This window comes from Varanus komodoensis, unplaced genomic scaffold, assembly GCF_004798865.1.
Source record: "Varanus komodoensis strain SLA01 unplaced genomic scaffold, ASM479886v1 scaffold29_1, whole genome shotgun sequence".
Lineage (NCBI taxonomy): Eukaryota > Metazoa > Chordata > Lepidosauria > Squamata > Varanidae > Varanus > Varanus komodoensis.
Window position 1 is genome coordinate 9,595,022 of NW_025335759.1, and position 24,422 is coordinate 9,619,443.

At 55.0% G+C, this 24,422-nt stretch overlaps 1 protein-coding gene across 6 annotated transcripts in view; it reads right to left on the bottom strand.

The window, feature by feature from the left end:
• Positions 1–296: 296 nt before the first annotated feature.
• CIC (capicua transcriptional repressor) overlaps positions 297–24,422 on the bottom strand; it is a 36,398-nt gene continuing 12,272 nt past the window's right edge. For 3 of the 6 annotated variants that reach the window (XM_044434854.1, XM_044434856.1, XM_044434855.1), the window contains exons 3-21: positions 17,697–17,846; positions 17,282–17,498; positions 16,204–16,333; positions 15,840–16,022; positions 15,061–15,220; positions 14,792–14,982; positions 13,789–14,008; positions 11,399–11,499; positions 9,744–11,007; positions 8,594–8,811; positions 6,981–7,150; positions 6,670–6,863; positions 6,280–6,561; positions 5,385–5,848; positions 4,660–4,931; positions 3,558–3,712; positions 2,572–2,703; positions 2,061–2,192; positions 297–1,568 (exon numbers count right to left, since the gene is read on the bottom strand). In XM_044434854.1, coding sequence (XP_044290789.1) covers positions 1,219–1,568; positions 2,061–2,192; positions 2,572–2,703; positions 3,558–3,712; positions 4,660–4,931; positions 5,385–5,848; positions 6,280–6,561; positions 6,670–6,863; positions 6,981–7,150; positions 8,594–8,811; positions 9,744–11,007; positions 11,399–11,499; positions 13,789–14,008; positions 14,792–14,982; positions 15,061–15,220; positions 15,840–16,022; positions 16,204–16,333; positions 17,282–17,498; positions 17,697–17,846 — 4,985 coding nt within the window. In that variant the 3' untranslated portion in view covers positions 297–1,218. The remainder of the gene's footprint in view (positions 1,569–2,060; positions 2,193–2,571; positions 2,704–3,557; positions 3,713–4,659; positions 4,932–5,384; positions 5,849–6,279; positions 6,562–6,669; positions 6,864–6,980; positions 7,151–8,593; positions 8,812–9,743; positions 11,008–11,398; positions 11,500–13,788; positions 14,009–14,791; positions 14,983–15,060; positions 15,221–15,839; positions 16,023–16,203; positions 16,334–17,281; positions 17,499–17,696; positions 17,847–24,422) is intronic. The other 3 variants (XM_044434858.1, XM_044434857.1, XM_044434859.1) reach the window with 3 other exon arrangements.

A 24,422-nucleotide genomic window follows, 5' to 3' on the forward strand; every position in this document is an offset into this window, starting at 1 on the left:
GGATAAAAGCATATACTTGATGGTACCCCAGCAAGTCACAGGGAGGAGCAGGGCAGGGCTCAAATACCAGGCCTTTGCCCACAGGAACTCCTTGCCTTTTGAGACTTCGGCAGACATTTCAAGCATCCCTGCTCACCCCTGAGGGTCAGAAAAGTGCTTTTTCAGAACAGCCATGTAACAATATCAGAGCAAGCTGGATTCACAGCAGCAAACTAGACAGCGCAGTATCTGGCAGACGGATGTTCCTGCCAGAGGATATGGCCTCCATACGAGCAACTTAAACTGCACAAGCAAGCTGATTGTTAAAGAGCTTTAATAGTATGCGAGGTGGGGCCACCCCAATACAGAAGGGGTTACACATGGTCAACATGTGGCTGCGGCCACCAGGGCACTCACACTTGGGGGGGTGGAGTGGAGCCCCCATCCACCAGCACCGGTCTCTTGCGCTTTACCCCATCGGTGCTGGGCCAGCCACCCAACCCCAAGACCCCCTCTCCTCTCCAGCGCACGAGGCCTCTTCCCCCCAGAATGCCCCCTTCCCCGCTCATTGTCAAAGCAGAACCCTGACCTGTCAGCGGAACGGACGTGGTCGCCGAGGCTCCGCCGAGCCCAGCGGCAACCTGGACACGCCGCCTTCCTCCTCCTCCAGTGACTGAGCGACCGAAGCGACGGCCGGCCGGCCGGGCCGGAAGGCAAGGCAAGGCAAGGCAAGGCAAGGCCGTCAACCACCTTCCGCCCCGCCCACCACAGCAGCGGGTGGTAGAGACTCTCCTCTCTGCCCCAGTTACTGACACAGAAGCAATGAGTATGTGGGATGTCAAAATATTTAACATTATTAAAAGGGGAGGGGTTGAAATTAGAAGCGGTCACTTTACAGGTGTGTGTTTCTGGTGGCCCTCGGCACCCCCTCCCCAGCAAGGGCAACGCCTGTGTCCTGGAATGGTTATTTCAGCACCACCACGGAGTTCTTGGGAGGAGGGGGGTGCAGAGGAGCCCCCCAGCCCTGCCCTTTCGGGTTAGGATGGCTGGACAGGAGTGGAAGGAGGGCGCACGGGACGAGTCCACGGCACGGGCAGCCGGCTCCCCTTTCAGTCGCAGTGGCAGAGGAAGAGGTGAGGCTGGCAGGGGAAGGGCACGGGTGGGCGGCGCAGGTGGGGGCCCAAGCTCCAGGAGCCCCCGTCCCAAGGCTATCTGTCTCGCTCAGCTGTTCACAGCCATTCATCTGCTGCTGGTGCTGCCGCTGCCCCCGCCTCCCGGAGACAGTTGCTGGTTACAGTCCCAACCAGCCGCTGTTGTCGACGGTGTGCTGGCGGCGGGGGCGGCGCTGGCGGCGGGGGCGTCCGCTCCTTGTGCTGAGTCCTGCGGCGGGAGGGCCACCTCCAACGGCTGTCCCTCCGGGGTGCTGCCTGGGCCGGCGGGGCCTCCGGGCTCCGGGGTGCTTGGGGCCTGCTCTGTCGGGGTAGCTGCTTGCATGATCTTCTGCCTCACTTCCCGGATCTTGAGCTGCAGACAGACCTTGGTCGGGAAGATATCGGAGTAGCGGGCTTGAAAAGCTGCAGTGGCTTGGGCTGCAAAAGCGGGGAAAAGATGCCCGTCAGGATCACGGCAAATGCCGGAGGGAGCAGGGGGAGAGCCAAGAGCTGCTCGCCCGGGCAACCCTTCTTTGCACACGGATGCCGCTGCCTGTTCATGGGACAGAGGCCCTCCTTTCCTGAGGCAACCACCCAGAAACACGCAGGGCCCGGTGCGTTTCTCTCTGCTGTTTCCACAGCAGCCTCACACACCCTGGCCAAGCCAAAGAGTCACAGGAAAGAAGTGTGCAAACACAGGCAGGCCCCACTTCCTGTTGCAGAGCGGAAGCTGCCATTTGGCAACAGGTCACCGCAAGGGGCAATTCTGGGAAGCCTGTGATTTGCGGGAACCAGGAGGGCTATTCTCTGGAACCCAGAAGCAGGACACTGCACTGGGACTGCGGCCCCTGGCCTACGGGCCGGCATGGAGTGCTGGCGTCTCTCCGCAGCTGCATCGACGAGCCCGCCAGAGCTCAAGCTCCTCCCTACCTGAAGGGAAGAAGCCGTGATCCTGGAAGAGCTGCATGACCAGAGCCCTCCTCTGGTCCAAGGTACGCCGGAGCGACGAATAGGGTACCTTCTCGTATTCCAGCTCACCAAGTACATCATCTGAGTCTGTGCCTGCAGGGAGACGGGGCTGTTAGCATCCGGAGCCCGTTCGCACCCTGTGGGGCTGGGCTGGGGAAGACTGCAGCATCTTGGGTCCTTCCGCAGCATCCAGTTTTGCCCCTGCCACACCCCACCGTTGAGGCAAGCAGAGGCTGTGAGCGCCCTCAGTCCTGGATTCGCTGTGTGTCTGGAGAGCCACGTGGTGCCGTCCCCTGGCAACCACCTTTGCTTGTGGCTGGGCGAGACACAGAAGCAGCAGCCACGGATGAGAGAGATAAACGGAGCCGGGGAGCTGCAGAAGGCCCACCAGGTGCGCCTGAAGTAGAGAAGGGCAAGCTTTCTGCACTATCCTTGTCCTCCCGCTCCCGCCCTTTGCCCACCCCTCACCTACCTGTTTTGTCAAAGGTAAAGATGTCTCCTTCACACTTGGCACTCTTGGGAGTGTTGGGCTCTGAACTGCAGCTGGAGCGCCGCCGCATCTTCCTCTTGGGGGAGATGGGGTCCTCGGTGGACGAGTCCAGGTCTGCAAAGAAGCCCCAGCCCATGTCGCTTAGCCAGAGAAAGGCACCCGACAGACAAGCCCAGGTACAACTTTGCTAACTCGCCACCCAAGCAGCTTTGTGCATTAAGGGGCTGGAAACAAAGCACACATTTATGCTTCATTTGCACATTTCCAGACGTGTGAGAGGGGAGAGAGCTAACGAGACGCCTTCACAAACCCCCTTACATATCCCTGTGCTCCTGAGCTGCCATAAACATGCAAAAGCTGTCTTGCTACCCTGGCTTTTGAACCTTCAAGCGGAGAATTGTGCTTCACTTCTGTAAAGACACAATAATATCATCTCTGCTTACGTATAGTTCTGATCAACAGGACTCCTTGTAAAGTTCACAGCAGTTCTATCAAATCATGAATATTTTTCACGCTTTCACTTAAATCTGCTAAAAGTGTTGTTTAAAAGGTGATAATTCTATTTTAATAACTTTTAACTTCAGCTTATAGGTTTTAATCTGCAGTCAGGGTGGATCTGGATTTTATTTGTATTATGTTTTATGTTATTTTATGTAAGCTGTCCTGAGGCTATGCGATAGGACGGCATACAAATACCATCTATCCATCCATCCATCCATCCATCCATAATTCTGAGGAAATCCCAGAGTATTTGAGGCAGGTCACCCTCTTCAGTTCCGTGGCCCCCTCTCTAGCCATGCTGGAGAATCTCCACAGTGTAAACTACCTTTCACCCAGCTCCCCCCTCTTCCTGCCCCGCGACCCCACGTCCTAGCTTGTCCTCGCAGCAGGGGCCGAACGCCGTTCATCTTCCACACACAGCGACTGCCACCCCGGACCAGCTTCCTCCTCGCCCACCCAACCCTTACCGGTGGAGTTCTTGCGCTTCTTACGGTAGCTGCCCAGAATGGCACGGGGCGAAGTGGCGAGTGACTGCAAGGTGGGCGATGGCAGGACTTCCTCGGGCTTGAATTCGGGCAGCTCGGCAAAGCGCTCCTCAAAGTCCACCTCTGACAGAACCCTGCTGGGGAGCGAAGGGTACGGGTCACGCGGTGCAGCCAAGCGCCCCCTCCCTGGAGCAGACCCACCCTGCCCCTTTCCTAGCGCTTCGCGCCTCAAGACGGCAGTGTGCCCGGTCCACCTGCCGTCCGTGTCCGTTGCTCCAGGTCACCTTGAGGGGTCTAGGTACGCACAGTGGCTTCGCTTGTGCCGTCCGCCCCTTCATGCATGCGACTCGGCCCATCCCGAGCGCACGATGCCACATGGAACGGGCAAGACGTGCGAGTGGCCATGGCGCTTTCACTGCCATAAAGCAAGCAGGGCTTCCTGGCCCAGAGAGAAGCAGACACGAGCTCCCATGCCTATTACAGAGACGCATATTTTGCCAGGCACTGAGCGTTAGCTGGGCGCTATCAGCCTTAACATTCAGCCCAAGCAAACACCCCTTCGGTCCCTCCAGCAAAGCGGATGTGATTCCTGTCTAAGCTGGATTCATCCAGGACTACGGCTTTCACATCTTCCAGTGCAGGGGACACTTTGCACACTTAAATGCTTGTTCAGGAGCCTCTTCGTGGGGCAGTGAATTCTGGGAAGTGTGGCAGGACGCACGCCACTCATGCAGAGCACCGTCTAAGCAGGGGTGTTTTGGCTCACAACCCCCATAATTCCTGGCCATGCTGACTGAGGCTATCACGAGCATGAATCCAAAGCCCCAAGAGGGAATCAGGCTTCCTCTCTGTTCTAGGGCTCACCAACTAGAAGGCAACCACCCCGGCCATCGGACGAGAAGATGGGCGGCGACAGGCAAGGTGTCTTTTGAGGATGCCTGCCCAGCCCTGTCTATCATCTCCTTGAGGAATCGCCTACTGCATTTCCCCCGAATGCAGCCGGCAAGCCACAAGACCTGAGAGGCCTTGACAACACCACGCCCCCCCCCCCCGCCCCCAGTTCATTACCTCCCAACTCACTCACTTGTCAACGGAGTCAAAGGTTTTCTTCAGAGGCGGAGGCCGAACCTTCACCTTCTTCCCTGGAGTGCCCTCCTTCGGCTCGAGCCCTTCGGAGGTTGAGGCCGAGGCTGAGGCGAGCACGGGCGCTCCGCTTCTGCAGCCCTCGCTGGAGTTTGTAGGGCCGGGGCTGAGCGAGGAGGAGGAGGAGGACGGGCATGTGGATGGTGCTGCAGCTTCAGAGCGGCTCTCGGGGCAGGCTGTCCTCCAGTCAGGCGAAGTTGGGAATTTCAGGGCCTGAAGTGAGCAGGAGGGAAGGGAGAGGACATGCCAGTGAACAGCTGGAAGAGGCGTGGAGAAGGGCGGTGGTGGGTGCAGAAATACTTTGCCAAGACTCGGGTGGGAACTACAATGGCAAAGCCTCTTTGTTCTTTACAAGGCAGGATGACGGCTGGGAGGAGTCTGAAGCCTCCAGGCAGTTTTTACTCAAATAAAACCCAACCCCCGTAACTTTCGTGAGCTCACACCTGGCTATCTAAAGCCGGAACAGTCTTCCAAAACCCCAGAAAGATGCTCAGGCCACAACCTTGGAAAACCTCCAGAGAGAGGATTCCGGGGATGATGGGCCACCAAGACTGCCTGTGTGCTTTCCATAGAGGTGGTTCATGGTCCACCTCAAAGCATGGTATGGAAACAACAACGAAGGCTGGTGGGAACGGGAGGTGCAGCAGGGGCTGAGGGCCTTCTCACCGTCTCGGGCCCCTTACTGCCCAGCGGAGGGGCAGGCTGGGGGTCACGGATGGCCCTCTCTTCGCTGGGACCCGCCGCTGTTTCCCGCTGACTCCAGACTTCTGTGGACGCTGCCTCAGTCACCTGCGGCTGCTGGGGTGACGGGGGTGACATCGGCTCCCAAGAATCCCTCTTCAACTCCTGGGCTTTAGCTGGACTCTGTTCGGTGCCCCGACACGCAGGGGAGGACGGTGGCTCTTGGGGCCCCGTCTCCCGTGAAGCCCGCTCCAGGGTTTCAGCCTCCCGGAGGTATCGTGCGCCCCCTGATTCCTGCTGCTGGCCCACTGGGGGACGAACGGAGCCCGGGGAGGGGGCTGACTCGTAAGAGCCAACAGGGATGCTGGCAACGGTAGCCTTGACTTTCTGAGGGGGCTTGAGTGGTGGACGCTGAGGTCGGGCCGTTGCTGAAGGAATCGCCTGTGTGGCTGAAAGGAACAGGGTGGAGGGACAGAGGTGGTTACAGACAATCGTGGCCAGTAACAGTTTCCCGGTTCACCCACCTCCTGCTCCTGATGCCCTTCCTCAGCTGGGCAGCATCGATTCTGGGATTACATAAAAGAGCAAAGCGCCCACATAGTTCAGGACCAAGTGCCGCTTTTTGAGAGCACAACCATTTTATCATGTTTGCTGGAAAACGCACGGGCTGCTTCTGCTGAAATGTTCAGGGCCAGCACAGGCTCAGCAACCTCACAGCAGTTTTCCTGCGTCAGTGGCAAAAGTGACACGATTCTCTTCGTGCCAGTCCAGCGTCATCGGCTGGCCTGCCTGCCTGCCTGCCTGCCTGGACACCCTCCTCTGCTCCCCCTCCACTGCAATGGCTCCCCCCCCGCCCCGCTGCCCTCTGCCCACTCCATACCTGTGGAAATCAACCCCTGGCTGGAGCCCCCAGGGCTCTGAGTGCTGCCGCCACCAGCGCTCCCCTTAGGCAGGATGGCGGCAGGAGAGGAGACCGCCACCGTGCCCGTGGCGGCCACCGTGTAGACCACACTGTGGCCGGCTGTCTGTGCGGGGCTGGTCCCTGTGGGGCTGGGGTAGATGGCCGTGATGACCTGTCCTTGCCCAGCACAGGCGGCCGGGAGCTGGGGGCTCTGGAGAGGAGACACCCCCACTTGCCCGGGAGCCAGCAGAGGGTTCTGACCTGAGGAAGCAGAACAGGAAGGGGCCTCAGGCACCTCAAGGCAAGAGCACGTCCAGCCGGCTGGGCACCGGGCCGGCCGCCCCCGCCCAGCCGCGCCCCCAGCCTTACCCGAGAGCAGCGGCTGCACGATGGCCTGCCCGTTTGGCCCGATGGCTGTAAATCCCAGTGCCATGGGGGCAGGACCCACGGGGGACTGGACGTAGGTGGTGGCAGAGGTGGCTGGGGGGCCGCTGGGCTGCGAGTGGGTGGCCGAGCTGCCCAGGGAAAGCGGGTGCCCGGCTGCCGACTGCACATAGGTGATCCTGGAGGAGGAGAGAGGGTGCGGGTGAAGAGGGTGCACGGCGGCTGCTGGGGAGGCTGGAGAATCCCGCCTGCGCCCGCGGGAGCTGGCGCTGCAAAGGGGCACAGCACGTCCGTACCTGGTAGAAGAGGAGGGCAGGAAGACTTTCGGGGTTTGGCTAGGGGAGCCCACGACCGCTGTGGCTACCGTGCCCTGGAGAGCTGCCGGGCTCAAGGGGGGGACCAGAGTGGCACTGCTTTGTGAAGATGGCTGGGGCTGGACCACCGGCACCGGCGTGAGCTGGATGATCTGGAAGAGCAGGGACACGCAAGAGGAGGGGTCAGGCGCCAAGCCCCAGCCTCGAGGGCGGATGCGCACACACCCACACACACACACACACAGGCCTGAGAAGAGCGGCTCCCGCTGCAGAAAATGAACGCTGCCAAACACAATTCAAAATATATGCCATTCCTATTTAACTGGATGTACTCTCAGCTCCATGTTTGCTACAGCAGAAAGCCTAACCCGCTGTTTAGGTACTAACTGCAACAGAGGGTGGGGGAGTAAGAAGAGTTGCTGTTTTAGTGGGGGGAGGCCAGTGCAAACCTGCCCGTGGCTGAGATGAACACGCACCTGTGCAACCAAAAGCATCCGTCTCACTGTCTAGTCTTCATTACTCTTGGCAGATTCTGCCTTCATTATTAATACTTTTCTCCCTTCCCCAGGTATAAAACATGGAGTCACGTGTACGTAAGTAGCAGGGGGTGCAGCTCTCTCCCTCCTGCCTCAGATGGGCTGCACTCAAACATTTCTGGCCTTAACTGAGATACTTCTGCTTTGGTGCAGCAATTCTGTGGGATCAAACCCCACTAAACAGGGTGGGTTGGATCCAGACAAAGTCACACTTAGGAGAAAAACCAACTCAATCGATGGGACAAACCGTCCATGGCCAACCTATTGGTTTCCAAGGGTCTTAAGACCAGATCCAACCTAGGGAGCCTTTCGAATAAACATGCTTAGGACTGATCTGTGAGCTTGACAAATATGCTAGATAAGTCTGTCTTAGATTAGAATTCTTACGTTGCTGAAACGGTAAAATAAGTTTAGGCTTGATCGGTATTGCAAGTATTGCAGCCTCTTCAGTCTCTTCCTCCCAAAAATTCCAGAAAAAGTTTGTTTTCATGACTTCACTCCCCATAGTAAACGACAGACATGTTGTAATCACAAAGATATGTGTATATTAATTGGAGGTGTGGGGAGAATACTAGTGTTGGAAAGATTAAAAATGCCTGAAATGTTCCTTTGCAGATTGTGAAATTTAACTTTTTGAAACGGTCAGCAAAAGTTGCTCCCATGCTCTGTGACTCAAGGGAAGTCTCTGGAGCAGCATGCAGAATTTCTGGTAGTCTTCAAACCCAAAGGGAGCCCAGAATGGGATATAAAGTGAATATAAAGTGGTCGAGGGATGGGAAAATTCTCACTCACTGAGAACATTCCAAGCCCTGAACATTCCAAGGCTTATCTATGACCCCCATGACATCCAACCTGCCTCTTTGCTAAGCAATAAAAACTGGAAGCTGTACATCCAAAATGAAGCACAGATGCCAGGTCTGCACCATTTATGCCCATTACGTATTTACATTTAACAGCACAGATGTCTTAAAATGCTGCAACACACATAATCAATAATAATAATAAACATACGAAAGACCCAGCTCATGTCATCCCCTCCCTACCTCTACCGACACTAACCTTGCTGGCTGCCTGGCTTCCATTCTGCACTGGAACGGGAAAAGGCTGCGTGACCAGAGGAAGCTGGGGGGCTGTGGTGGTCCGCACAGTCACCTGGGGCGCTGCCATGGGCACCAGGACTTTGCCTTGCACCAGCCCCGCAGAAGGCACCACCTGCCCAGACACGAGGTGGGCTGAACTGCCGGGAGAAGGTGCCTGGACTGGAGACACCGACTGCACTGTGGGAGCAGACAGAAAGCGCACACAGTAAGAGCGGATGGGTCAGCGTCAAACCTATGCCTGAGTCAAGGGAACCATCTTCCGCATCTCAAGAAGGATGAGGTAGAGCTGGAAAGGGTGTAGAACAGGGAAACTAAGCTGGTTGGGACACTAAAGCACCACTCCTGCAAGGAAATATTTGAGGGTTTTTACTTTAGATAAAAGATACGCTAAAAGGAATATGATCCAAGTTGTTCTGTTATGCATGGATGATTCCGGACAGGTATCAGGGAAGACTTCTTCAAAAAGAACCTATTTAAGGCAAAATCCTTGGCCACCAGGTGCGGTGATGGCCGATGCACCTGGCGTCCTGTTGACACAATTGTCAACATGCGAGGAAGTGTGGCTGAGCCTCCAGACTCATCCAGGACGAAGGCATCTAGCGCCAGCTTTGCAATTATGAAAGCACATGTGCCCAGAGAAACGTGCTTATTTATTCTAGCCCTTCTGCTACATGCAAAAAAAAATCCACGAGAGATGAGATTGAAGAATGGAGCTTCTCAATTTCTCACAACTTGAAAAACTTATTGCTTTCTCTCACGTATAAAACTGCAAGCAAACTTTCTATCAAGGCTGCCAGGGCCCAAATACCAATCTTTGGTGCTAGATCTGACCCATAGACAACCAAGGCATTGTAGGTTAGCTTACAGAGCGGTACCTCCTGGCCCACCTGCACCAACAAACCACTTGCTCCACCTGCCTGCTGCTCTTCCAGTCTACATATAAGGCCATGGACAGAAAGCACCGGCAGCCTCCGAAATAAGGGATAACAAGCAAGGCGGGACTGGGAGACCAGGATGGGGAAAGTGCTGCTTTTGTGCGCTTGCTCCTACCAGGAGATACATTTCCGTGCAGAAAAAGCTCGAGCGGCCGGGCACACCTACTTCCTTACCTTTGGGTGCTGAGGACATGACGGTGACGCTGCTGTTGCTGCTTCCGGGTGCAGGCTGGATGATGGGGATGGCTTGCGGCGTGGTGATCACCTTCCCGTTGGCTGGTGGCAGAGTGAAATGAATGCTGGTGGCTCCAGGTGTGCCTGCTCCGGCCGGCACCTTCCCCCCCGTTACCTGCAGCTGCTGAGGCAACGTGGGGAGGATGTACTGCACCTGAGTGATGCCCCCAGCCTTGCCTGTGGGTCCCGACAGGATGCCTTGAGGCTGAAGGATGCTGAGCGGCACGGGACCATTCTGCCCAGGTGGGTTCTGAGTGATGAACTGCACGGAGGGCTGCTGGGTAATGGCTCCAGGTGGCAGCACAGTCACTGGGACGCCGGCCCCTCCTGCACCACCCGCTTGCCCATACCCTTGAGTTCCTACAAGCAGGTTGGTCACGACGCCGCCCTGGCTGGGGGACGCCTTCCCCACAGCAGCCAGGCCTTGCCCGAGCAGCGGCCCAGCCACCAAATGTGGAGGCGTGGCCTGAATTCCGGGCATGGCAGAAGCCTGGGGAGTCTTCTTATCGGCATAGAGGAGGCCGATGCGCCCCATGGAAACTCCATCGGGCTTGGGGTTCCCTTCGGAGGGAGGGGGGCTGAGCAGCGGCAGCCCCTCCCCGGATCCACGCAGCAGGGGCTTGCTGGCAATCGGCACGGGAGTGCTGCTGACCGGCTTGACGACGTTGGTGACGACGGTGGAGGCCGTGCGAACCAAGCTGGGAGCCCCACTGTAGCCGATCACCCCCACGCTCTGAGTGCTCATGGACGGGGCCGTCACCAGGACCGTACCGGAGGACAAGCGGGCCGAGTCCGGGAGCACCACCGCCTGCACCATGCCCCCCGGCGGGGAGATGACCGAATGCGCGGGGGGGACGGCGAGGGGAGCCCCGCTGGACTCCGCGGCCGCCTGGGAGCCTCCCACGCCGTCAGCCTGTTTCCGCCGGTAGGGGGCAGCGGCTGAGTCGAACCGTGGCTCCAGGCGCTTGGCTGGGGCGTTGTGGGGGCGCAGCCCTCCGCGGGAGTCCTGGGGCTTGAAGGTGCTGGGCGCCATCTGGAAGGAGCCGTACGACTTGGAGGGGGGCTGCTGGTCGTGACCGTGAGTGGGTGGCGGGGGCGGCTCCAAGTCCAGGGGAGGCAGTGGGCGACAGGGGGCGAAGGCACCGGAGGAAGGGGGCAGTGCTGCCGTGCGGATCACTGGGGAAAACAGCTTCCGCCCAAAGTCCTGCAAGCAAATGAGGACCTTGTTAAAGAGACGGGCACGCCCCACAAAGCCGCCACCGCACCGTCCACTCGGGCGGCCCCTGGTGCCCCCACCCTGGCGCATCCCCTGCAGCGACAGAACTCCAAGAGGGAGGCTGAGCTCCAAAGCGGACCAATGCCCGATCCGTGGACAAGCCGCTCTTCTCAGGGGCGTCGGTCCCTCCACAATGAAAGTAATACGAATCTTGCTGACGGGGTCACAGCAGAATTGCCAAGTATGCGGTGCTCTGAACATCCCAAAGCGTCACTCACATGCACAGGGATACTAAATAGCCTCCCCTCGTTGCAAGGCTGCAACGTCCTGGAATTTACCTACTGCTTCTTTTCCAACCAGATTCTGGCATCATACTCGCCTTGCTCTCAGATTCATCCCCCAAGGACCCCTCACTGTCACTGTCCGTCACTCGCTCCTTGCATTTTAGGTCAACGTCAGCTGGATTGAATCCATCTTCTGCTGCAGGAAGAGAGGAAAGTGCGTCAGTGAGATACCTGACCACCATCTTCCCCCACTAAAACCCTCCAGGAGAGGGAGGGAGGGAGGGACGGAGGGAATATGAGCGCGAGAGAGGTTATTATCCAAGAGATAGGATTACGGCAGACTGCAGATGCGCTTGCTGCAAATGCGAGCACAATGCAGCACAGAGTTTGGGGAAGGGCTAAGAGCTGCTGCCCACAGGAAGAGTTTTCCATCGGGAGAGATTGGATGCAGAAGGGAGCTGAGTAATCGAGGGAACAGAAGGCGGTGGTGGGCGAATCGTCAGGATGCAAGGCAATCTCGTGTTGGAGTGGGGACAAGCGAGGCAAGAATGCCCAGGCAATTAGGGGAATGGCTTTGAATCAAGGGGCTTTGACTTCCAGTACATTCAGAGAACCTTTCCCAATACTCAAAATTATTTAAATATAGGGCAGCTACACATTACCCACACTGCCAAGCCTATGATAGAAACTAGAATAACACATTTTGTGGTCTTCCTCACAATAGCAGAGCATCCGTCTTAGCCAAAGGTCGGATTAGCAAATTAGACAACTGGTCCATTTAGCTCAGAATTTACAGAACAACTATTTCCCAGATGACCTGGAGATGCCAGAGATTAAACCTAGTAACCTTCTACAGGTAAAGCAGCTGTGCTGGCACTGAGCCTCCTTTAAAAAGGAGGCGAACAAAGGAAGCTGCTTTATACTAATTTTATTTTCCGTACATCAGGATGCAAGTATTTTGTATGAATGAACTACTATGAGGTACAGCAACCTCACATGGATCCAAAAACACTTGAAAATCCCAGCTGTTGTTGTTGTAAGGCAACATTTCTGAGACACTGTGGGCAGGAAATAAGCTTAGGTGAATGTTAAATGCTCTCAGGTGGAAAGGCACCTGGAAGTTGCCCAGGTAGGAGCATTTGCTTTCTATCGAAAGACTATTCTGTTAGAGCAGAAAACTAGGCTTAAAGTAGTTTAGCGTTCTGATACTCAGTTTCACTTCGCACTCCATTTCTTCTGCAACTTTCTGCTCCTTTAGTCTCACCTTTTACCTTCAGTGATAGACGATGCCGCAGCCACCATGGCAGCCATTTTGGGAAACGGCGAGCTACTCAGGGTGGCCATTTTGTTATGGCACCTACAACACTTCTCAACGTTGCAAATATGCCCGCAGGCCCCAAAGTTGGGGGCCGCTAATCTGAACAACCCTGAGTACAGCATATCAGAACGACTGAAGCAGTGTATCTATAAAGTAGACAATGGCTCAGATGCCTCACAGTGAGCCACACACCCCATAAAACCCCCACACAAGGGGAAATAATTATACTCTGCATAGTTGCTGCCTCCTCTCAGGAGTCCCTGACAGGCCAAAGAAAGGAGAAAATGGAAATAGACCCATGGTAATTGAGGACATAAAACTTTCTGACCCTAGTTGTCCGTGATCTGTGCAGAAAATCACAGGGCGCTTGCTAAACGTATTTCTGTCTTGAGTCCAGTAATGTATCTGGGACATCTAAGCTGCAGCCTCTCCAGCCCTGCCTGACCAACCTAAAAGTGTAGGAATGAGGCTCAGGCAAAGAACTTCTCCCTGCTCCTCAAGTTCCTGAAAAGCTCAGACAATCTTGCTTCTTTGGTTTCACAGAGTTTGACTAGACTTAACCAAACTGGCTTGGGTTGTGGAATGTGCATAATTTGTTGTACCACACAGTGAATTTGAAAGAATTTGGCTTTGCAGTCCAAGAAGTCAAGATGACAAACTGGGGTATTGCAGCTGGTCCCAGAAGCCCTGGTGTGGCTTTAGCATGGCCTTCCTACTCCCAGAAGGTGGGATCTCATGTAGACTGGATTACCTTCTGTCTACAGGGAGCGAACAGAAGGGTTTTAACAGCAGTTGGGTACTTAAGTAGGTAAGTATATCGAATCAGATTATGACACAGCAGCAGCGAGACCTCCGTGTGTGACACAGGGGTCTTGTTGCAAATGTGGCAGGGACTGCTGGAAGACTGGCAACAGCATTCCAGAACGAACTATCTGTGTCCTTTTGTGAGAAAACAGTCCTCCAATTCCCATCTTCAATTTGTTGATGCCAAGCTATTTCTTAAATATTTTGCAAAGTGCTCTTAACGTTAGCATCTTCAAGGGAGGGGTAGATGGAGAGCTGCAGTTCACAACTTGGAGATACAATAGAAACGGGCACAAGCTTAGTGTGGCTGAGAGACACGGAAAGGCCGTGCTGTGCGAGCACTTTTGGCAGGGGTCGCCTCACCAATGACATCGTCATCGCCCTCCTCTTCACAAATGACCATTCGTTCTTCATCGCTGGTCATGTCTTCGCTGGTTGTGCGCTGAGAGCGGGAGGCACGGGAGGGGTGTGGATGCAAGGAGTGGCGGGGACCCTCGCCAGGAGTCGCAAACGGGGATCCCGAGGGTCCCAGTCCCCCGTACTGCCCCTTTCCACTGACGTACGTAGACTGTACTGAGCACATCTGGAACAGAACAGAGTGAAGCGTTAGAGCCCCACAGAGCGTCCGAGCGCCCCAAAGCCGGGATTGAAAGTGCATTTCTTGGGCTGGGCACGCTGTGGCTGAAGGAAGGAAGGAAGGAAGGAAGGAAGGAAGGAAGGAAGGAAGGAAGGAAGGGCAAGGAAACCAACCAAGTAAGTTCCGGAAATGCAACAGGCCAGAGTGAGTTATGTGGTGCTGCCTCATCTTTTAGGAACTTTCAAGTCGGCCTTGAGTACATGACTAAGTCATATTCTCTTTACTGCCCCCAGGCCATGGAGAGAGGGAGAGATTGCAGACAGAGATGTAAAAGCCGGGCCTGGGGGGGTGGAGGGGAGCAGATGGATGTGCAAAAGAGCACACAAAAATAAAAACCTGAGATTTCTGGAAAAGATTTTTAAAGGACAGTTTTCCCTGGAAAGCTTCCATTTTTCCCCGTGCCGCCACATCTCTTCTCTATATCTAATAAACACACTGCATGTATATTAATATTGTGAACTTATTCTTGTCTTTGCAAGCTACCCAGAGATGGCATGTTCATGGGTGGCCGTATAAACATGGCAGATGGATAAAAGACACCCCGTTTGCCATTAACCGCCATGTCTGCTCACTGGAAGGCCAACAATCCGCATAGGGGTTTGGGGAGATCACAGCCTCATTACCCCACAAGCCTCTCCAGTTTCCTTTGCCACTACAAATTATTATTATTATTATTATTATTATTATTATTATTATTATTATAACATTCTAATCCACTGTGTGACGTACCTGAGTGAGCTCTTGCAGCACCTGGCTGTCCCGGTCACTCTCCAGCCCATGCACACCACTGTGGGAGAAAGCTCGAGGACGCTGTGCCCCAGGCCCCACGGCGGCCAGGATGCGTTCCCCATGGCCGTGCCCGGATCCCACAACACCTGCCTTGCCCTCTGGCCCCAGCAGCACCTGCATCTCAGAAGGACCTGGTGGGGAAGGAAAGAGGAGTCAGACGGACATGGAGGAGCCTTTCTGGGGTACGGGGAGACATGGAGGCGGCTCACCTCCTGGCACGCCAGCTGTGCCCGTCTCTGACATGCTGCGCTCTCGTGTCTCCTTGGTGCATCCCCCTGGTCCAGAGGGCTTCACGTCTGAGCTGGACTTCTTCCGATCTTTGTTACACCACTTCCAGTCGGGGTGTGCTTTGAAATGGGCTTCCTTCACCTGCAGGGGGTGGGCAGCGAGATGGAGAGGAGGACAGAGAGAAGTAATTCCAGAGGAGTGTTAACAGGTGCAAGGTGGGAATGCCCATCACTATGCTCCATCCCGCAAGAGCTTAAAATTCTGAACCACAGGAAACAAGAAAATACAGCTTGCCTAAATTTAGTAGAGCTGTGCAATGCCCTTGTATCTGCTAATTGATTCTGCCATTGCTAGTTATGTGAAGAGACATGAATGGTGAGCAGCACTGAAGCCCTCCCCCCCACAAACAAGAAACTTTTTCTATCCAAGATTCTGTGTTTTGAATTTTCACCAGGGTTTCACCCGAACCCTTTACAAGCACACTTTCAGGCATACATTAGCAGCCTTAAATGCTAGAAAATTCAATGGGCAATTCAGTTCTGCAGCCAGTGCTACTTTAGGTGCCTTTTCCACATTACCCACAGCCCCAGCCGTCTCCCGTGCCTCCTTCATGCAAGGACGTCCTCCACTCTTCAAAATGAGATGCACCACTAATCAGAAGGCGCCATGCCAGCTACTCCACCGGTGGCAATGACTTTCCCAGGCAGAGCTCTGACTCACAGCACCATGCTTTGGTTCCACCCATTCTAGAAAACTGTACCTGGAAGGCCAGGTCATGGTACTTCTGCTTCTCCTTGGGCCCCAGTGCGTACCACCATTCGCCTAGGATCTTGCTGACAGTCCGGTTGTCTTGGTTGGGGTGCCGCTGGTGCACCAGGGCCCGGTGCCGTTTGCTGAAGATCATGAATGCGTTCATAGGCCGCCGGATGTGGTCTTTTTCCCTCTGCCAAAGAAACGAGGAAGGTGCTTATGCAAAGGAGGCCAGAGGCGCAACCACCGTTATTCTTTTCCCAGCAAAAACTCTGAATTTTAGCAAGGGGAGCAAGGGGAGGCAGAGGATTTTCTTGGAACGCTCCATGCACAGCATGTAAAGGAGACAACGGGGAAAGGGAGAGCCATCGCACCTTGTTTGGGCTGCGCCCGTCCTTTTCGGAGGAAGAGTCCCGCTCTTTGGGGAGAGCACTCAACGACTGGGTGCGACGCTTGCCAGGAGGCAGTGGGAGCTGCATCTCGGAAGGTACGACAGACAAGAATCTGCGCAAGTAGACAGGGCGGAAGGATCAGATCTAATTGCAGCAGCCTTCCCCCGGTGCCCTCCCAGAATTCTCCTCCAGTTCCTCCCATGACATCATTTCCTTCTTCCCTCGTTATATGCAGGTAGTCTCCAAACTATTACTGTATTACACTCCTTCAGTTCAGCACCTCCAGTTGTACATTTTCCATCTTTGCTCCACATCAAGACCAGCTGTTCTGTTGCAATCATAGAATCACAGAGTAGTAGAGTTGGACGGGGCCAGAGGGCCATCAGCCCAACCCCCTGCCCAGCTGCATCTTGAATGCCTCCAGTGTGGGAGAGCCCTCCACCTCCCAAGGACTTTGATTCCATTACCATTCTGCTCTAAAGGTGCTTCTTGATGTTCAGCTGGAACTTGGCTTCTTAAAACTTGAGCCCGTTATTCTGTGTCCTGCACTCCTGCCCTTCCGCTTTGTGACAACCCTTCAAGGGCTTGAACGGTCCATCATATCTCCCCTCCATCTTCTCAAGGCTAAACACGCCTGTTCTTTCCATCTCTCCTCATAGGGCTTTGTCCCCAGATCATCCCTGTGGCCTTCCTCTGAATGCTTTTACTGCAGACAAGCGGTTCCAACGCTGCCACAGATTCCCCTGTGCAAGGCATGAATTGCTAGAAAATCTGATAAACAGGAGGAAAGGCGACCGCACAAGCTCCTCGTTGGGGCAAGCATGCAAGTGTCAGTGGCGGGGCACATCTCCTGCGTGGTGAAAAGCCTAGGCTCTATCTCTGGCTTCTCCAGGTGAACAGATCAGGTAACAGTTCATAGTACATTACTGCCTGAAACACTGGAGAATCGCTGCCAGTCAGTGCTGCCAGTACTGGGCTAGACAGACCAACAATCCAATCGTATAGGGCCGCTTCCTATGATCCTCAAGTGCACAGCAACAACAAAATCAGAAGCACTCACGCATCATCATGGTCGCTCTCTGTCTCACTGTCCAGGCGTGGGTGTCCCGAGACGTCATCGTCATGCTGGGATGGACCCCCACCCCCTCCTGGAGTCACCGATGATGGCTGGGGAACTGGAACTGGGCTGTCGGGGTGAGAGGTGTTGGGTCTCCCTGTCTCAGCCCCTGAAGACCCGCCAGGTGGCTCATGTGCCACGGCAGCCGATTCTGGAAGTTCTGAGAAGACAACGGTTAAAGGAAGGATGAATGGCAATGAGCTATGGGGGGGGGGCAAGAGATGCAACCTCTATCGTTGCTGGCGAAGACTCTCATATATTCCCACAGCGCCCGACTCAACTGCCAGTCTCCTAACAAACAATTCCGGTGGGAAACCTGCTGTGATCCCTTCTCCCTGCCCTCCCCTTATCCACTTACCTTTGTTCTGATTGGACGTGGAGGGATGACTGACAGGCTGCTGGCCTTCACTGGGCTGCACGGAGGAATCCGGCTGGCTGGGAGCCAGGAAGGGCACAAGGGAGTGCCATGGGAATACTGCCACAGACCGCGGTTCCACATTTGTCCACACTGGAGCGAGGAGGAGAAAACACAAAGCATGAAAACAGGCCAGTGAGCCGAAGAAGGGGTGCGAGAGTCAGTGCAGCCGGGGAGACTGGAAGTCAGGAGTCCACCATGGAGTCAGTTCCAGTTTCTCTCATCAATACACCTCTCTCCCAGCCCCCCTCCTCCCTCCAACAAACTCATCCTTTTCCTGAGAAACATGCTCTGTTTCTGGCTATAGCGCTCCGTCCCAGCAGTCACAATCTGTGCCATGCCTTATCGGTAATCGCTGCTGTCCCAGGGGAGGGGGCAGGGGGAGATTTTCTCCTCGGTCTGCCAGGAAGCAACCCTGGGTCCTCCGCCCTTCCCAGCTGGAAGCCAGGCAAAGGAATTTTACAGCTGCAGGAGGGGAAGGGGAGGGAGGGGGCGAGGGGCCCAGCTCAGACTCCCACGCTTACTAGGGCAGCCAAGCTGCTTGGCTTCATCCCAGCCAGAGGGCTTGGGAGCATCTTCAGGAGCTCAGGCTGCACAGAGCAAAGAAAGCCAAACAATAGTCCAGGCTGCCTGGCATGGTCCTTCTCAAGGGGCTGCAGGGCCTCCCAGCGACAAAGAGGTGCCCCCGGCTGCAGAACCTGTTTGCAAGCCATTCACTGCTAAAACCAAAAATATTATGGCCTTCCTGTCATTTCCTGCTGCCCCCATATCAGGCTAAGCAATACTTCCTTTTTGGGGTGTCCAGGAAAAGGCCAGTACAGAGAAATGAGACAGACACACAGCTTGACTCACACACGTTTTGCAACACCTGTACCCCACAAACCGCAATTCATCTACACTGCTCAGCTTTCAGCAAGCCAAATGCTGACACAAGATGGTCAGCCCTACAGCTTGTCAACCTCAAAAAACTTAACACAGCGACATGTGTGAATAAAGCAGAGGCTCCCCCCATCTCAATTGGCCACAAGCATAAAGGGCTTTCAGAAATCAACAACCAAGCAACCAACAACACACTACAGGCCATATAAATCTCAATAAGCCATATAAATTTCAGCATGGACTCCATTTAAGTCCCTCATCCCATCACAGATGACAAACACAACTAAAATATAAGCAGCTCATCCCAAAAACAGCTTCCAGATCAGAGAGGTATGGAAAAGATTCCAAAGTGGGACCTAAAGTTATAGTACAACTTAAGATACCTTACAGGATCCTTCATCTTTACAAAGTAGCCGCCCAGGAATACTAGTTTCTTACATAGTTCTACAAGTATAATAGATGCCCAGAAACCAATTCATGACTTCTCTGGGCAGGGACCACCATACAGAAACAGTACAAAGGCTTTGCAGACCAACAGTCCCAGATTTAATCCTTGCATCTCCAGTCAAAAGAGTCAGGTAACAGGTGATGGGAAATACCTCTGCTGGAGGTCCTGAAAAGCTGCTACAAATCAGGGTAAGCATTACTGAGCCAGTTGGAAAAATAGCCTGACCTCATATAAGTCAGATTCTGAGGTTCCTACATTGTTCATCATTCCAAAAGAGAAGATTGTGAATGCCTCTTTTATTGTATTTGGAGTTTAACTCCGATATATGCTTTGGGGATTGGGGGTTATAAGTCATCTCCAAATATTTTCATTAAAGGGTGTTACAACTGCATCACATGTAAGAGGGTTCCCTTGCTTTTTTCCCAGGAAGTAACAAGGCCTATTGCCACTGGACGCTGGCGATATGCTCCTTTCCCATCATTCCTCTTCCACCCCTCTCCGTTCCTGATGGATCATCCACATCCCCCACCCCACACTTGCATGTAAAGTTAACTCAATTATTAAAAGCACTGAGTGCGCCGTGGTTGGGCTCTGCCGGGAAGCGCTGGCTCAGTGGCTTCCTGTCCTCCGGCTGGTGACCACATCCCTATGTGGGAGGGGGAAGGATTTGAGGAGGAGGATGGGAAGGAAGGGGACAGGAGAAGCAAGGGCACGGCACTAAATTAGAGACCCCTTCCCTGTTCGATGCAGTTAAGCAGCAAGAATCTTAAAACATCAAAACTGGAGTCCACAGGCGGCACCCCAGCACTTACCCCAAGGAAAAGTTAGACTCAGCTTCTGAGATGGACGGTACCTCCGCGAGGAAAAGCTGGAAGACGCATACCTGCACTTTGTGTGTCACATGCGACAAGGAGCTAGTCTGAAGTCACACAACAAGCTGAACACAGGACTCGGGAGTTCTGCCATCTGCCCTACCCTGACAAGCAACGGTCTCGTCGCCATTCAACATGCCGAAGGACAGAGAAAAAGCCAGTGCAACTCCTTGCCTGGGTTCCATACCCCACTTTTCCAATTATCTATGTGGCCATGAATCTATCATGACCTCTCAGCCTCAGTTTCTCTACTATAAAGGTGGGAAACAAAGTGACCACATCATGGAGTCATTGTGAATGCAAAACACAGCAAATATATCCATTTACAAAGTAAAAATACTATGTACTTTTAAAACGAGGACACCTTTGTGCTGGCTTTCTTCAGCCACCTCTTGGATCTATAGAGGATGTCAACAAAGAGCTGGGGATGTTTATATTTCCTACATCTAGTATATGTCATATTTTGTATAAGGTCCCTTGATAACTATTTCTTCTCTCTTCATTTCTTTCTCTTTTTTCCCCTTTATCTATAAAAAAACCTATAAATTAAGAAAAACAAAGGGTCGGGGATAATGTTCACAGGGAGGAGCTTCTAACCAAATGAGCTATCCAGGTACATTCTCAGTCAGGGCTGTCCCTTGACGACTGACACTGCTACTGTGTCTTTAAACGCATCCTGGCACACCAACATTTAGGAACTGTTCCATCATTTAGCACTCTTCCATTTGGGGAAAAGCTTCACCTACTAAGTTTCCATGCAGGACAGAGCACCAGGGACCAGCAAAAACACCTCATGGTCAACCTTTTTTCTCATCTTGAGACATTGAAGCTTGCAGGTGGCCTTGAGACCCATTTCATAACACAGCCAACCAGCCTCCTGAACCTAAAACAAGGACCAGCAGACCTCTTCATAAGAGTGAATATTCCAAAAATACAGCCACATACCGTCCAACACCCATCCTTTAGAACTTAAGCTCTGGTAGTTAGCGAAATATTAATCAGCAGGCACCCTCAACCCAGAAGAGGTTAAAGGTCAACCAACGGCAGCATCAGGTCACCCACACCCACCAACATACCCTCTTTCAAGCAAGATCAAGAGTGGGATACACAACACTATCGCGCTGTGCCTCGCACGTCTCCATACGCACGTGTAACATCTTTCAGAATTACTATCATCACAATCCACAATCCACTGACCGAACATGCCCAGCCCTCTGTGTGGCAGAGGGGGCAGTGCTGCCGGGGGTCTTTCCGTGGAGAACATCCCAAGGCGTGACAAGCCGTAAGGTCAGGTGCGCAGGTCTCTCAGCAGCCCTGCCTGGACAGCATTCTGCCCCTTCTCCTCCTCCCTCCCCCAGGGATGGGAGGGAGGTGTGGGGAGGGCCTCTGAGCAGGCCCTGTGACGTCTGCCGCTTTGGTGTGAGTGTTCTGTGGGTCAGCAAGCCGGTGCTCCTCTGGGGCAGGGGAACGCCTGAGCCGATCCCATGCGGGACGAAGGCCAGCTGGATGTCAACAGTCTGGAGGGCCCTCTGCGGCCGCCAGCGCCACATGCAAGGACGGCGGCAGGGGCAGCACCCGTCCCTTATGACCTGTTCTGCTCCTCTTTACAGACACAGCATCTCTCAGAGTCACCCAGACAGCCAGCATGGGGTAAGTTAGAAAATATCTTAGGATGGGGGATGGAGAGAGAGGAGGTAGGTGTGCGATTATACGCGCGTGTGAGAGAGAGAGATGGGGAGAGGAGGGGGGGCCATAATTTAGCAGCCCAGTTCACCCTGCCAGAGCGTAGAGGGGTGTGCACAAGTGGTGCGAGGGAGGAGGACGGACGGACGGACGGGTGGACGGAGGCGCGGGGTGCAGGCGTGCTTCCTGAGGTAGGTGTGTGCGAGTGAGAGAGACTGTCCAGCGCCCCCTCCTCCTGCTGTTAGTAAAGGGGAGGGGGCAGGGCAGGTAGGTACGTAGGTAGGGAGAGGAGCAAGGGATGGAAGGCGGAGCAGCCTATGCTGCCCTCTCCCCCATCGGCGAAGATAGCCTGGCAGGATTACAGTGTGCGCGCATGGAAAGCGAGGGAAGGGGGGGAGCAGCGGGGGGAGAGGGGGGGAGAGAGAGAAGGAGAAAGAGGTCGCAAGTTGTCCGGCTGCCCGCCGCCCCTTCCCTTCCCTTCCCTTCCTCCTCGCTGGGCTCTCGCTGCTGTCGGCGACAGGCGGGCGGGCGGGCGGTTGCTTGTCGCGGCGCCTCTTGACGGAGGAGCCGCGGAGGGGGGGAGAAGGTTGCCGCGGATGAGGCGGCTGCTGCCGCTGCTCCGCCTGTCGCGCCGTCCCCTCCGGTTGTAACGTTGTAACCAAACACCATTCACTGCCTCCCGCCTTCCTCCGCCTCCTCCTCTTCTTCCTCCTCCTCCTCCTCCCTTTCCCAGCCGCTCTGGGCTACGAACAAGGGCGGCCCCCTCGCCCAAGCCTCCCTCGCTCACCCCCCCGTCCCCCGCCTCACACACGCATTCTCCCTCACAGAGCGCCGTCACGCATGCCCAATTAGCCCGCGCCACGCCATTGGCTGCGGCCGCACCGGGTCATTCACATGCAAATGAGCCCCCCTCACAGTCATACACACCGCGGCCTCCCATTGGCCGTCCCTGGAATGTCAGTCATATGCAAATGAAATACCCGCCAAGAGAGGGGGGGGAACGGATCACGGGGCCACAGGGATTCCCATTGGCTGTGGTTTACTCCAGCCTTCTCCCCCCCCACCCCCGTCTACTCTGCCTCCACCGAGCCAAGGGAGAGGGAGAGACCACGCCCGGGGCGCGGGAGAGACCGGGAGGGGGGAGAGGAGAGAGGAGCAGAAGGGGAGGTGGAGGTGAGAGGAAGAGGAGCCCGGAGGGGGGAGGTGAGGGGCCACCGCCAGGCAGGAGGGGCGCGGAAGCGATGACAGGCGACGTGGGGGCAAGACGAGAGCGTGGCGGGCGCGAAGCGGGCAGGTGGGGGGGGTGGGAGGGATGCAGAGGAAAGGCGGCGAGGAACAGGCCTTGTGCGGGGGAGCGGGACACGGAGGAGACAGATGCGGGGAGCAGAAAGGCGGCGCGGGCAGGTACGCGTGAAGCTGGGGGAAAGGGGAGGCACGCGAAGGCACGAGTGCCGGGGGGGGGGCTGGGGAGGCGGAGTATGGAGGAGCAAGCCAGGAGGAGTAACGAAAGGGCAAGAAAGTGCAAACCGCAAGGCAGGATCGTGCGTGAAGGCAGAGACTACGTGAGGGAGGGGAGGGAGGCAGGCCAAGATGAGAGAGAGATGGAGGAGACACAAAAGGGAGATAGGCAAATGTGCAGGAAGGCAGAGGTGGCGAGCAGGTGGCGTGCAGGCTGAGGCTGAGGCAGAGGGGCGAGCGAGGAGCCGTGGAAGAGCATCTGGGACCAGAGCTTGGGGGTCACTCGCTGGAACAAGCTGGACGCAACTTGTTGATCCAACATTCCTCTCTCCGCTTATACTTCTTTGTGAACCTCCCAGAGCCTGTGGGAAAGGGGCAGTATCTAAAAAGCTAAATAAATAAATAAATGTCTTGACACAATCACCTAGACTCTTGCAAAGAAGCACTTCTGAATCCGGATTGGGGTTGCTCAGTGTTATGCGCACATACTGTAGCCACTCATTTCTGGGCACCGTATCAATTAGGCTAATACAAAAATATGCAGACACCCATGCATTTACTTGCTAAACTGCACAGCCAACTAGCTGTACACGTGCATAAACCCACGTGTGAATTCGCTGCATCCTTCCAGTACACCTAGTCCGAGTGTGCGTATGCAAACCCGGAACGGAACATGCAACCTGATAAAGACATGTTGAGAAGGGTACATTTATCATGTGCTTGCATACATGCATGCCTCTGAATCAAAGTCACTCCTCTCACTCTGACACACACACACACACACACACACACACACACACACACACATGAACTGAAGGCCTTCAACTGGCAGGCAGCCCAGCCAGGCTAGGGATTAAGGGGTTGCAGCACAGAGCATTCCTCGGATAATCTGTCTTCCCTGGGGCAGGGTGGCGGGAAAGAGATCTGTGTGCAGGGGGAGAGAGAGTGAACAGTGAGCGTTCAACTCCAGGCAACTCCCTGCTTCCTTCCCCAAAAAGTGGCCCTCGCCTGGCTCCCTGTGACTCAGTCGCACTCCGTGCGCGCTCAGAGCCCCTTCCCCCGCACAACTGACTCAACGCTCCCCTCTGCTCGCAGCTGGGGGTGGGTGGGATGCAGCCAACCTCCTTCCCCCAGCAGGCAGCCAATAAGCTGTGAGGTGAAGTGAGGAGACACAACAGGAACACCCCCACACAGAGACACGCACTGCACTCCGAATCTGGGCACCAGGCCAGGCCTCGGAGAGGATCCCATTGTTGAGGGAATGGGGCGGGGGGGGGGGGAACGGAAAGGACACAAACACGCCACTCCCAGCACGCACTGCACCACGCC